General features: G+C 37.9%; 1 protein-coding gene across 1 annotated transcript in view; it reads left to right on the forward strand.

Moving 5' to 3' along the window:
- Nucleotides 1–2,567, forward strand: part of LOC105555230 (X-ray radiation resistance-associated protein 1-like) — a gene marked incomplete at its 3' end in the record, with an annotated part of 45,603 nt that extends 43,036 nt beyond the window's left edge. Inside the window, exons 7-8 of the mRNA XM_012002048.1 lie at nt 1,535–1,663; nt 2,350–2,567. Of these exons, the coding sequence (XP_011857438.1) occupies nt 1,602–1,663; nt 2,350–2,567 (280 nt within the window). The remainder of the gene's footprint in view (nt 1–1,534; nt 1,664–2,349) is intronic.
- Between the last annotated feature and the right edge of the window lie 9,079 nt (nt 2,568–11,646).

Below are 11,646 nucleotides of genomic sequence, written 5' to 3' on the forward strand. Positions count from 1 at the left end.
ACAATTCACTTTCCATTCCTCATGGTTTTGCTTTAACATTGCTTTTCCTGAATAGGTGCCTTCCCCACATACTTCTTTTATAGTGTTTGTCTCACTGCAGGCTGTGTGTCCACCTACTCCACAGACTGTAAGCACCTAGAGGGGAGGGATGTGTTCTTTTATTTATATTCTTAGTACCTGGCCACATAAATATATGTTAAAGAAATTCATGAGTGTGAATGAATGAATTAATTAGTAATACATTCATTTAGAATATACCCTTTCTAAATTCACCTGTGAAATATCCCAGACTTCAGGTAGACATTACTGTCCTAGCTTTTGAACTCACTGCCAACCTTCGTTAAGCTCTCTCTAGCTCAGACATCAGCTCCCCCTTCCACTTCCCCATCCTTTAATCCGCATGGGGCTGGTAGATGTGAATGTGAGAGGTGTGATTGGCAGTGGAAAGGGCATGGGATTTGGAGTCAGGCAGACCCAGGTTCTAGTTTGAGTTGTCCCACTTTCTAGCTATGAGACCAGGCAAGTTGTTCTGAGCTTCATTTTCTTAATCTGTAAAGGAGGTATATAATACCTATCCTTGGATAACACATACAAAACACATCGCACAATGCCAGAAATGCAGTAGGTGCTAAAGAAATGTTTGTTTCCCTTCCTCTAGTTGTGTGTGTGTGTTTGTGGCTTATATATGTGTATACTGTATGCATTTGTGCCTATGTGTACTATTTTGGTGTATTGGTGGCATACAGTATGGAGGGAAGAATGAAAATGTTATTTGCATCATCTGCCTGTGTGGAAGAGAGTTACCTAGGTCTCATCTACCTGGAGGACACAAATGAGGTCACATTAATGGCAGTACTTAAAATGCCACCACTTCCTGCCCACCCCTGTAATTCAGGGCATCAGCCCCCTAAATCTCACTCTTAGGTATTTCTGGGAATCTTCAGAGAGTTTGAGTTTAAGAAGAAACTTCTCCAGTCCTTATTCGTGTGTTCATTTTATGAAGCCACTTGAGAAGAGAACCTCACTGCAGCCAGGGATGGTGCCCTCAATCCACCCTACTTTACCCTACTAGTTGGCAAAGCTATGGTCTTTAACAAGGGCATTGTCTCCTGGTGCTCCCATAGTTACCAGTCTTACTAGGTGACACAGCATAACAAGGAGTCTTCCTGAGTCAAAATTGTGCAGTGATCTCCAGCAGAATGCACCCTCCAGCTTGGTCATACCTCTTTCACTCTGGCATTTTCGATAAGCACTACCTATACAATCCCCCACCCTGCCCTAACCTGGTCTCAATGATGTATGTAACCTTTCTCCATACAGAAGAGATATGGTATGTATAATAGTGTTTGGGAAAGGAGAAGGTGGGGAAGGAATTATACTTTCTGTGCATCCCTGTGGGGACCTCTTTTGGGCACTAGAACAGTTCCTAAGCTGGTTAGGCCTCCTAATTGATTCCCTGTCCTCCATGGCTTCCTGGGAATGGTGGAGTTTGTCCCTCGACCTTGCTCATTACCCAAGATCTTTGAACTCACAGGGAGGCATCTGTAACATCGCTGACAAGCAAGAGGTACATCTTGAGGTTCCCAGCGCTGGAGACACTGATGCTGGATGACAACAGACTCTCCAACCCCAGTTGCTTTGCCAGCCTGGCTGGGCTCAGGAGGTAAAGCCATAAGCCTTTCTCTGCTTGGGCTCCTCTAATCCCCAGGCTTGCTCACACTCGGTGCTGTTCTAGAAGCCAAAAGGCTTGGGCTTAAACCCTAGCTCCACAATTTATCTCTACTCTGTGGCCATGGGTAAGTCATTTCTCCCCTCTGAGCTTTGGCTCCTCCATAAAAATGGCCATCAGTGAGGACATTTCTGATCACATGACTGAATTAGAAGCAGCAAAGAGAAAGGAAAACAGGAGGAGATTTTACCCAGGATAGGATCCAGACCCTGACAGTAGAGACAGGAAAATTTTTTAAAATAATGAGAATAAGAAAGACAAATTTAATTCCTGAGTTCTAACTGAAGTAAATAAAATAGTGGCATTTACATTGTTAAGCTTTACTTCCCTGTAAAATTTACTTTGGATTCAACTACCATTTACTGAATACTAATTTGTGCCAGGCCATTTACATATTGCCTCATTTAATCTTCACAAGAGCCCTGAAAGGTTAATAACTACTATCCCCATTTTAGAGACAGGGATATTGAATCCCAGAGACAGGAAGTCACTGGCTCAACGCCACACAAGAGGAATAAGTATCCGAGCCTGATTCCATGTTTTTTCCCTAAAGTGGCTTGGTAAACAATCCTGAGGTATCATTATTGATATGATTCTATATTCACTTTCCTTAATTGAAGACTGAAGAAGTTAAGCCTGGATGAAAACAGGATTATCCGGATCCCATACCTACAGCAAGTTCAGCTCTCTGACGAGTCAGTGGACTGGAATGGAGGCGGGGGAAGTCCCCACAAAGAGCCCCAATTCACGCTGCAGTCCAAGCCAAGGATGCTTGAGGACTCAGATGAGCAACTGGATTATACTGTACTGCCCATGAAAAAGGATGTTGACCGGACAGGTGAGTGACACCCCTTGTTCCAGAAATTCTAGCCTCATACTGGAAATACACTTCTGAGAGTTTATTCTGAAAGCCTCACTTGGTCACGATGAATATCACGAATTGAATTTGCGGATTCTTTGTCAAGGATTTTTGCATCTATGTTTGGGAGATGTGTTGGTGTATTGATTTCTTTTGTTACAGTATTCTTGTTAGGATTTATAATCAAGGTTATGCTTGCCTGATAAAATGTGTTTGGAAGTGTTCATTTTTTTCCATTTCCTAGGAAAGTTTATATACTATTATTATTTTCTTCTTAAAGTTTGGAAGAATTCACCATGAGACCACCTGAGCCTGGAGTTTTCTTTGTAGAATGAGGTTGAAATTATGCAACTTTAGAAGGTTGGAAGAGGTGCTCCTGACACCTGAAATTGAGACCTCTGGGTAAGAGGTGCTGCTTGGCTCTTGGTGTCTCTGAGCTGTGATGGGCTTTGTGTAGCTGAGAAGAGGATACTGGCCAGCTGGTGCTGGTACCTATAGAGGAGTCACAATGAAGCAAGTTTATAAAAGTTGGAAAAACTGCAAACTAGATTCAGCTACTGCTGAGGAAAGACTTGCTAGACTACAGCAAAAACAAAACAAACCAAAAATCACATTATTCCAGTGGCATTCACAGGAATCACAAGCAGTCAGGAAACCCATGGGAAGCAGATAGGAAGAGATAAGCCCCTTTTTCCTCTTCCAGCTTTGCAGTCTCCCTTTAGCACCACCCATATTGTCAGAGTCTAACAGGAAACCAGTGGTCAAAGCAGAAATGTGGTTTTGAGAGCCTCAGCTCCAGCATTCCAAAGCAGAATAAAGAAAGATGAATTTCCAAGTTAAAAATATTAATAACTGGCCAGGCACAGTGGCAGTTATTTTGGGAGGCCAAGGCTGGAGAATTGTTTTGAGGCCAGGAGTTTGAGGCTGCAGTGAGCTATGATCACGCCACTGCCCTCTGGCCTTGATGACAGAGCAACACCCTCTCTCTATAAAAAATTAAAAACTAGCTGGGTGTGATGGCATGTGCCTGTAGTCCTAGCTACTGGGGGCTGAGACAGGAGGATCCCTTGAGGCTGCAGTGAGCTATGATCACGCCACTGCTCTCTGACCTGGATGACAGAGCGAGACCCTATCTCTATAAAAAATTTAAAAATTAGCTGGGTGTGATGGCATGTGCCTGTAGTCCTAGCTACTGGGGGCTGAGGCAGCAGGATCCCTTGAGCCTGCAGTGAGCTATGATCACACCACTGCTCTCCAGCCTGGGCAGCAGAGTGAGAGACCCTGTCTCTAAAAATAATAATAACAACAACTACTTAATAAAAGGCACAATTATGTTATTCAGATTCTCCCTAAAATAATTTTCTGTCTACTTAGTTTGTTAACTTTGGAAATGGGTATATTAAAGTCTATCCCCACTATTGTAGATTTGTCAGTATCTCCTTGCATTTCTGGCATTTTTTTTACTATGAACTTGGTTTGGTTCTCTGTTATTAGGTTTATGACTTTTATCTTGGTAGATTATGTATTTTAATCATTGTAAAATATCCCAGGTAGATAAATAATTCTGGTTTTGACTTGGGCCTCTGTTTTGTTTGATATATTTATTTTAGGATATCTTAAAAACAGTATAGTACTGCATATTTTTCCTAATATGAGTCTTAATGAGTCTTTTTTCATAGAAGAATTTAACTCACATGGTGATTATTGATATATTTCACCTTATTTCTACTATTAGTGTGTTTTCTATTTACCTATGCCTTTTCTTCTTGTGAGCACTGTTTTCTTTCAATTCCAATCTTTTCACTAATCATTTAAAGAAAGAAATCTCATGTCTAGATCTCTAATGGTTACCTTAAAACTTTTTTTTTTTTTTTTTCTGTTTAGAGACAGAGTTTTACCCTATCACCCCAGGCTGAAGTGCAGTGACACGACCGTGCTCAAACTGTTGTTGAACTCTGGGGCTCAAGTGATCCTCCTGCCTCAGCCTCCCAAGTAGCTGGGACCACTGCACCTGGCTATTACCCTAAAACTTTTAATTCACATTTTAAAACTCACTTTTGTCTATCAACACCTGTAATCAACCAAATACATGTCTTCTTTTTTAATAAGAAAATGTTAATATGCATGTATCTATAAAGCCACCCTACTCCCATCACTTCCCATAATGCAATAAACTCTAACAATAATTCAGATTGGTTTTAATTTTTAAAATTATGTATCAATGATTCTTTAGACTGAAAGATTGAACCTCATTCTTGGGTTCTTTATCATGTGTACATATGTATAACTTAGGAGCAGAGACTTCTGTTTACAATGCAACTCAGGTCCTAATACAGTATAATTTTTAATCTCTTCAAAGTTCTTCTTGCCCTCTTATTTGTTTTCTTTCATCCTTAATTCCTATTCCCATTTCCTATTTTCATATAAATATCTACTCTTATCTTGGATATATTTTCCTGGATATATGTATTTATCTTTGTAAAATATATTTAAGAGTTTTCCTTCTTGCTGTATTTTTTTTTTTTTTTTGAGATGGAGTCTCGCTCTGTTGCCCAGGCTGGAGTGCAGCGGCGATCTCCACTCACTGCAAGCTCTGCCTCCAGGGTTTACGCCATTCTCCTGCCTCAGCTTCCTGAGTAGCTGGGACTACAGGCGCCCGCCACCACGCCCGGCTAATTTTTTGTATTTTCAGTAGAGACGGGGTTTCACTGTGTTAGCCAGGATGGTCCCGATCTCCTGACCTCATGATCTGCCCGCCTCAGCCTCCCAAAGTGTTGGGATTACAGGCGTGAGCCACCGCGCCCGGCCTAGTTATTGACTTTTAACTAATGCTTAGTATCCTACAGTATATGCTCTAAACACATTTCGCACATCTCTTCCATTACTGATGAATACTTAGGTTGCTTATAACTCTCTTACTACAAATAGTGGTACAATGAACAACCTTATGAACATCTTTTGCATATACCACTGTGCCAGGGTTTTCCTGAAATATTTACCCAGAAGTGGAATTGATGGATGACAGAGCATATATATATGTAGTTTTAAAAATTACCACCTGATTGTTCTTCAAAATAGTTGCTTCAGTGTACCCTCACACAAGTAATACATAAGGGTTCTTGTCTTCCTATGTCCTTATCAATATTTGGTATTATCTTACTTTATAATTTTTCTAAATTTCATTATGCTGGTAGGTGTAAAGTGATATCTTTAAAAACTTTTTAGTTTATAATTTTTGTGGGTACATAGTAGGTATATATATCTATGGGGCACATGAGATATTTTGGTACAGGCATATAATAAACTCTTTTAGGTATTTTTAAATGTACAGTTAAAGTATTACTGACTATAGCCCCCCTTTTGTGCTACCAAATACTAGGTCTTATTCATTCTTTCTATTTTTTTTTTTTTTTTGTATCAATTAGCCATCCCCACCTCTCCCCCAGGCCCCCACTATCCTTCCTAGCCTCTGGTAACCATCTTTCTACTCTCTGTGTCCATGAGTCCAATTGTTTTGATTTTCAGATCCCACAAATAAGTAAGAATATGCAAGTTTTGTCCTTCTGTGCCTGGCTTATTTCACTTAACCTAAGGGCCTCCAGTTCCATCCATGTTCTTGCAAATGATAGAATCTCGTTCTTTTTAATGGCTGAATAGTACTCCATTGTATATATGTACCATATTTTCTTTATCCATTCATCTGTTGATGGATATGTAGGTTGCTTCCAAATCTTGGCTATTGTGAACACTGCTGCAACAAACATAAGAGTGCAGATATCTCTCTGATACACCGATTTCCTTTCTTTTGGGTATATACTCAGCATTGGGATTGCTGGATCATATGGTAGCTCTAGTTTTAGTTTTTTGAGGAACCTCCAAACTGTTCTTCATAATGGTTGTGCTGATTTACATTCCCAGCAACAGTGTACGAGGGTTCCCTTTTCTCCACATCCTCACCAGCTTTTGTTATTGCCTGACTTTTAGATAACAGCCGTTTTAACTAGGATAAGATGATATCTCATTGTAGTTTTGATTTGCATTTCTCTGATGGTCAGTGTTGTTAAGTACCTTTTGATATGCCTGTTTTCTATTTGAATGACTTCTTTTGAAAAATGTTTATTCAGATCTTTTGCCCATTTTTTAGTCAGATTATTAGATTTTTCCCTGTGGAGATGTTTGAACTCCTTATATATTCTGATTATTAATCCCTTGTCAGATGGGTAGTTTGCAAATGTTTTCTGTCATTCTGTGGGTTGTCTCTTTGTTGATTGTTTCCTTTGTTGTACAGAAGCTTTTTAACTTGATGTGATCCCATTTGTCTATTTTTGCTTTGGTTGCCTGTGCTTGTGGGATATTACTACTCAAGAAAATTTTGCCCAGACCAGTGTCCTGGAAAGTTTCCTCAGTGTTTTCTTGTAGGTGTTTCACAGTTTGAGGTCTTATATTTAATTCAAATAAAAGGCAAGAGATGGAGTCAAGTTTAATTCTTCTGCATATGGATATCTTGTTATCCTAGAACCATTTATTGAAGAGACTGTCTTTTTCCCAGTGTATGTTCTTGGCATCTTTGTCGAAAACGGGTTAACTGTAGGTGTGTGGGTTTATTTCTAGGTTCTCTATTCTGTTCCATTGGTCTATGCGTCCATTTTTATGCCAGTAGCATAGTGTTTTGGTTGCTATAGCTTTCTAGTTTAATTTGAAGTCAGGTAATGTGATTCCTCTAGTTTTGTTCTTTTCGCTCAGGATAGATTTGGCTATTCTGGGTCTTTTGTGGTTCCATATAAATTTTAAGATAGTTTTTTTCTATTTCTGTGAAGAATGTCATTGGTATTTTGATAGGGATTGTATTGAATCTCTAGAATACTTTCAGTACTATGGACATTTTAACAATATTGATTCCTCCAATCCATGAACATGGAATATCTTTCAATTTTTATGTGCCTCTTCAATTTCTTTCATTGGTGTTTTATAGTTTTTATTGTAGAGATCTTTTACTTCTTTTGGTTAGTTCCGAGGTATTTACTTTTATTGGTGGCTATTGTAAATGGGATTCCTTTTTTATTTCTTTTTCAGATTGTTCACTGTTGGCATATAGAAATGCTACCAACTTTGTATGTTGACTTCAGGTCCTGAAACTTTACTGAATTTGCTTATCAGTTCTAATCATTTTTTGGTAGAGTCTTTAGGTTTTTCCAATATAAGATCATATCATCTGCAAACAAGGATAATTCAACTTCCTCCCTTCCAGTTTGGATCCGCTTTATTTCCTTCTCTTGTTTGATTGGTCTAGCTAAGACTTCCAGTAATCAGTTGAATAATGGTAGTAAAAGTTGTCATGTTCCAGATATAAGAGGAAAGGCTTTCAGTTTTTCCCCATTTAGTACAATACTAACTATGTGTCTGTCATATATAGCTTTTAATATGTTCAGGTGTGGTTCTTCTACACCTAGTTTTTTGAGGGTTTTTATTATGAGGGATGTTGAACTATATCAAATGCTTTTTCAGCGTCAATTGAAATGATCATATGGTTTTAGTCCTTCATTCTGTTAATGTGATGTATCACATTGATTTGTGTGTGTTGAAACATGCTTGCATCCCTGGGATAAATCCCACTTGGCCATAATGAATGATTTTTTTTTTTTTTTTTCTTGAGATGGAGTTTCACTCTTGTTGCAATGACACGATCTTGGCTCACTGCAACCTCCACCTCCCGGGTTCAAGTGATTCTCCTGCCTCAGCCTCCTGAGTAGCTGGGATTACAGGCATGCGCCACCACGCCCGGCTAATTTTGTATTTTTAGTAGACACGGGTTTTCTCCATGTTGATCAGGCTGGTCTCGAACTCCCAACCTCAGGTGATCTGCCCACCTTGGCCTCCCTGAGTGCTGGGATTACAGGCACGAGTCACTGTGCCTGGCCGATGAATGATCTTCTTAATGTACTGTTGAATTTGTTTTGCTAGTATTTTGTTGAGGATTTTTGCATCAATATTTATCAGATATATTGGCCTGTATTATTATTATTATTATATTTATTTATTTATTTTATTGATTTTTTTGAGACGGAGTTTCGCTTTTGTTGCCCAGGCTGGAGTGCAGTGGCGCTTTCTTGGCTCACTGCAACCTCCGCCTCCTGGGTTCAAGAGATTCTTCTGCCTCAGCCTGCTGAGTATCTGGGATTACAGGTGCCTGCCACCATGCCTGGTTAATTTTTTGTATTTTTAGTAGAGATGAGGTTTCACCATGGTGGCCAGGCTGGTCAGTATTTTTTTTTTTTTTAATGTGTCTTTCTCTGGTTTTGGTATCAGGGTAATGCTGGCCTCATAGAATGAGTTTGGAAGTATTCCCTCCTCCTTTATCTTTCCGAACAGTTTGAATAGGATTGGTATTAGTTGTTTAAATGTTTGGTAGAATTCAGCAGTGAAGCCATGATGTCTCAGGCTTTTCTTTACTGGGAGACTTTTTATTATGGCTTCAATCACATTACTTGTTATTGGTCTGTTTAGGTTTTGAATTTCCTCATGACTCAATCTTGGCAGGTTGTATGTGTCTAGAATTTATCCATTTATTCTAGATTTTCCAATTTATTGGCATGTAGCTGCTCATAGTAGCCACTTACGATCTTCTGAATTCCTGCAGTAACAGCTGTAATATCTCCTTTTCCATCTCTGATTTTATTTATTTGGGTCTTCTCTTTTTTTCTTGGTTAGTCTAACTAAAGGTTTCTGAGTTTTGTTTATCTTTTCAAAAAACCAACTTTTTGTTTCATTGGTCTTGTGTAATGTTTGCTTGATTTCAAACCAACTTTTTGTTTCATTGGTCTTGTGTAATGTTTGCTTCATTTCAAATTCATTTATTTGTGCTCGGATCTTTATTACCTCTTTTGTTCTACTACTTTTGGGTTTGGTTTGCTCTTGCTTCTCTAGTTCTTTAAGATGCATCATTAGGTTATTTATTTGAAGTTTTTCTAGTTTTTTATGTAGGCACTTGGAGCTACAAATTTTCCTATTAGTACTGTTTTTGCTGTATCCTATATGTTTTGGTATGTTGTATCCATTATCATTTGTTTCAAGAGAGTTTTAAAATTTCCACCTTAATTTCTTCATTGACCCACTGGTCATTTAGTAGCATATTGTTTAATTTCTATGTGTTTGTATAGTTTCCAAAATTCCTCTTGTCATTGATTTCTAATTTTATTCCATTATGTTTAGAGAAGATGTTTGATATTATTTCAAGATTTTTAAAAAAATGTTTTAAGACTTGTTTTGTGACCTAACATATGGTCTATACTTGAAAATGATCCACGTGCTAAGGATAAAAATGTGTATTCTGAAGCCATTGGATGAAATGTTCTGTAAATATCTATTAAGTCCATTTTTGCTACCATGCAGATTAAGTGCAATGTTTCTTTGTTGATTTTCTGTCTGGGACATCTGTCCAATGCTGAAAATGGGGTGTTGAAGTCTCCAGCTATTACTGTATTGGCTTCTATCTCCAATAATACTTGCTTTATATATCTGGGTGCTTCAGTGTTGGGTGCATGTATATTTGTAATCACTATATATTCTTGCTGAATTGACCCCTTTATCATTATATAATTATCTTCTTTGTCTCTTCTTATAGTTTTTGTCTTGAAATCTATTTTGTCTGATATAAGTATAGCTATTCCTTCCCCTTTTTGGTTTCCATTTGCATCGAATATCTTTTTCCATCCCTTTATTTTTAGTCTATGTGTATCGTTTTAGATGAAGTGTGTTTCTTGTAGGCAGCAAATTAGTGGGTCTTGTTTTTACATACATTTAGCTACTTTGTCTTTACTGGAGAGTTTAGTTATTTACATTTACTGTTATTATTAAGCAGGGACTTACTCCTGCCATTTTGTTGTGTTTTCTTGTTTTGTGGTCTTCTCTTCCCTCTTTCCTTCCTGTCTTCCTTTTACTGAAGGTGATTTTCTCTGGTAATATGTTTTAATTTCTTGCTTTTTATTTCTTGTGTATCCATTGTATATTTTTTTGATTTGAGGTTGCCATAAGGCTTGCCAATACTATCTTATAACCCATTATTTTAAACTGATGACAACTTAACACTGATTGCACAAAATGCCAAAAGAAAACTAACAAAAACTCAACACTTTAACTTTGTCCCCCAACTGACTAACTTTTTCTTGTTTCTATTTATGTTTTATTATACTGTCTCTGTCTTGAAAAGTTGTTGTAATTATTATTTTTTATTGGTTCATCATTTAGCCTTTCTACTTAAGTCAAGAGAAGTTTACACATGACCACTACAGTGTTATGCTATTGTTTCTGTGTGCTTAGTATTACCAGTGAGTTTTGGACCTTTAGATGATTTCTTCTTGCTCATTAACATCCTTTTTTTGACACTGAAGAACTTCCTTTTGCATTTCTTGTAGGACAGATCTTGTGTTAATGGAATCCCTCAGCTTTTGTTTGTCTGGAAAGGTTTTTATTTCTCCTTCATGCTTAAAGAATATTTTCGCTGGATCTACTATTCTGGGGTAAAAGTTTTTATATGTATGTGTATGTGTGTGTGTGTGTTTTTTTTTTCCAGCAGTTTCAATATGTCATGCCACTCTCTCCTGGCCTATAAAGTTTCCACTGAAAAGTCTCCTGCCAGATGTAATGGTGCTCCATTGTATGTTGTTTCTTATCTGTTGCTGCTTTTAGGATCCATGACCTTTGGGAATTTGATTATTAAATGCCTTGAAGTAGGCTTCTTAGGCTTAAATCTACTTGGTGTTCTATAACCTTCTTATGCTTGAATGTTGGTATCTTTCTGTAGGTTTGGGAAGTTCTCTGATATTATCCCTTTGAATAAACTTTCTATCCCTATCATGTTCTACCTCCTCTTTAAGGCCATTAGATTTGTGCTTTTTTTTATGTTTTATTTAAAAAAAAATTTTTTTTTAATTATACTTTAAGTTCTAGGGTACATGTGCACAATGTGTAGGTTTGTTACATATGTATACATGTGCCATGTTGGTGTGCTGCACCCATCAACTCGTCAGCACCCATCAACTCGTCATTTACATCAGTTGTA

The sequence above is a fragment of the Mandrillus leucophaeus genome, unplaced genomic scaffold (genome assembly GCF_000951045.1).
Source record: "Mandrillus leucophaeus isolate KB7577 unplaced genomic scaffold, Mleu.le_1.0 Scaffold674, whole genome shotgun sequence".
NCBI classification, from domain to species: domain Eukaryota; kingdom Metazoa; phylum Chordata; class Mammalia; order Primates; family Cercopithecidae; genus Mandrillus; species Mandrillus leucophaeus.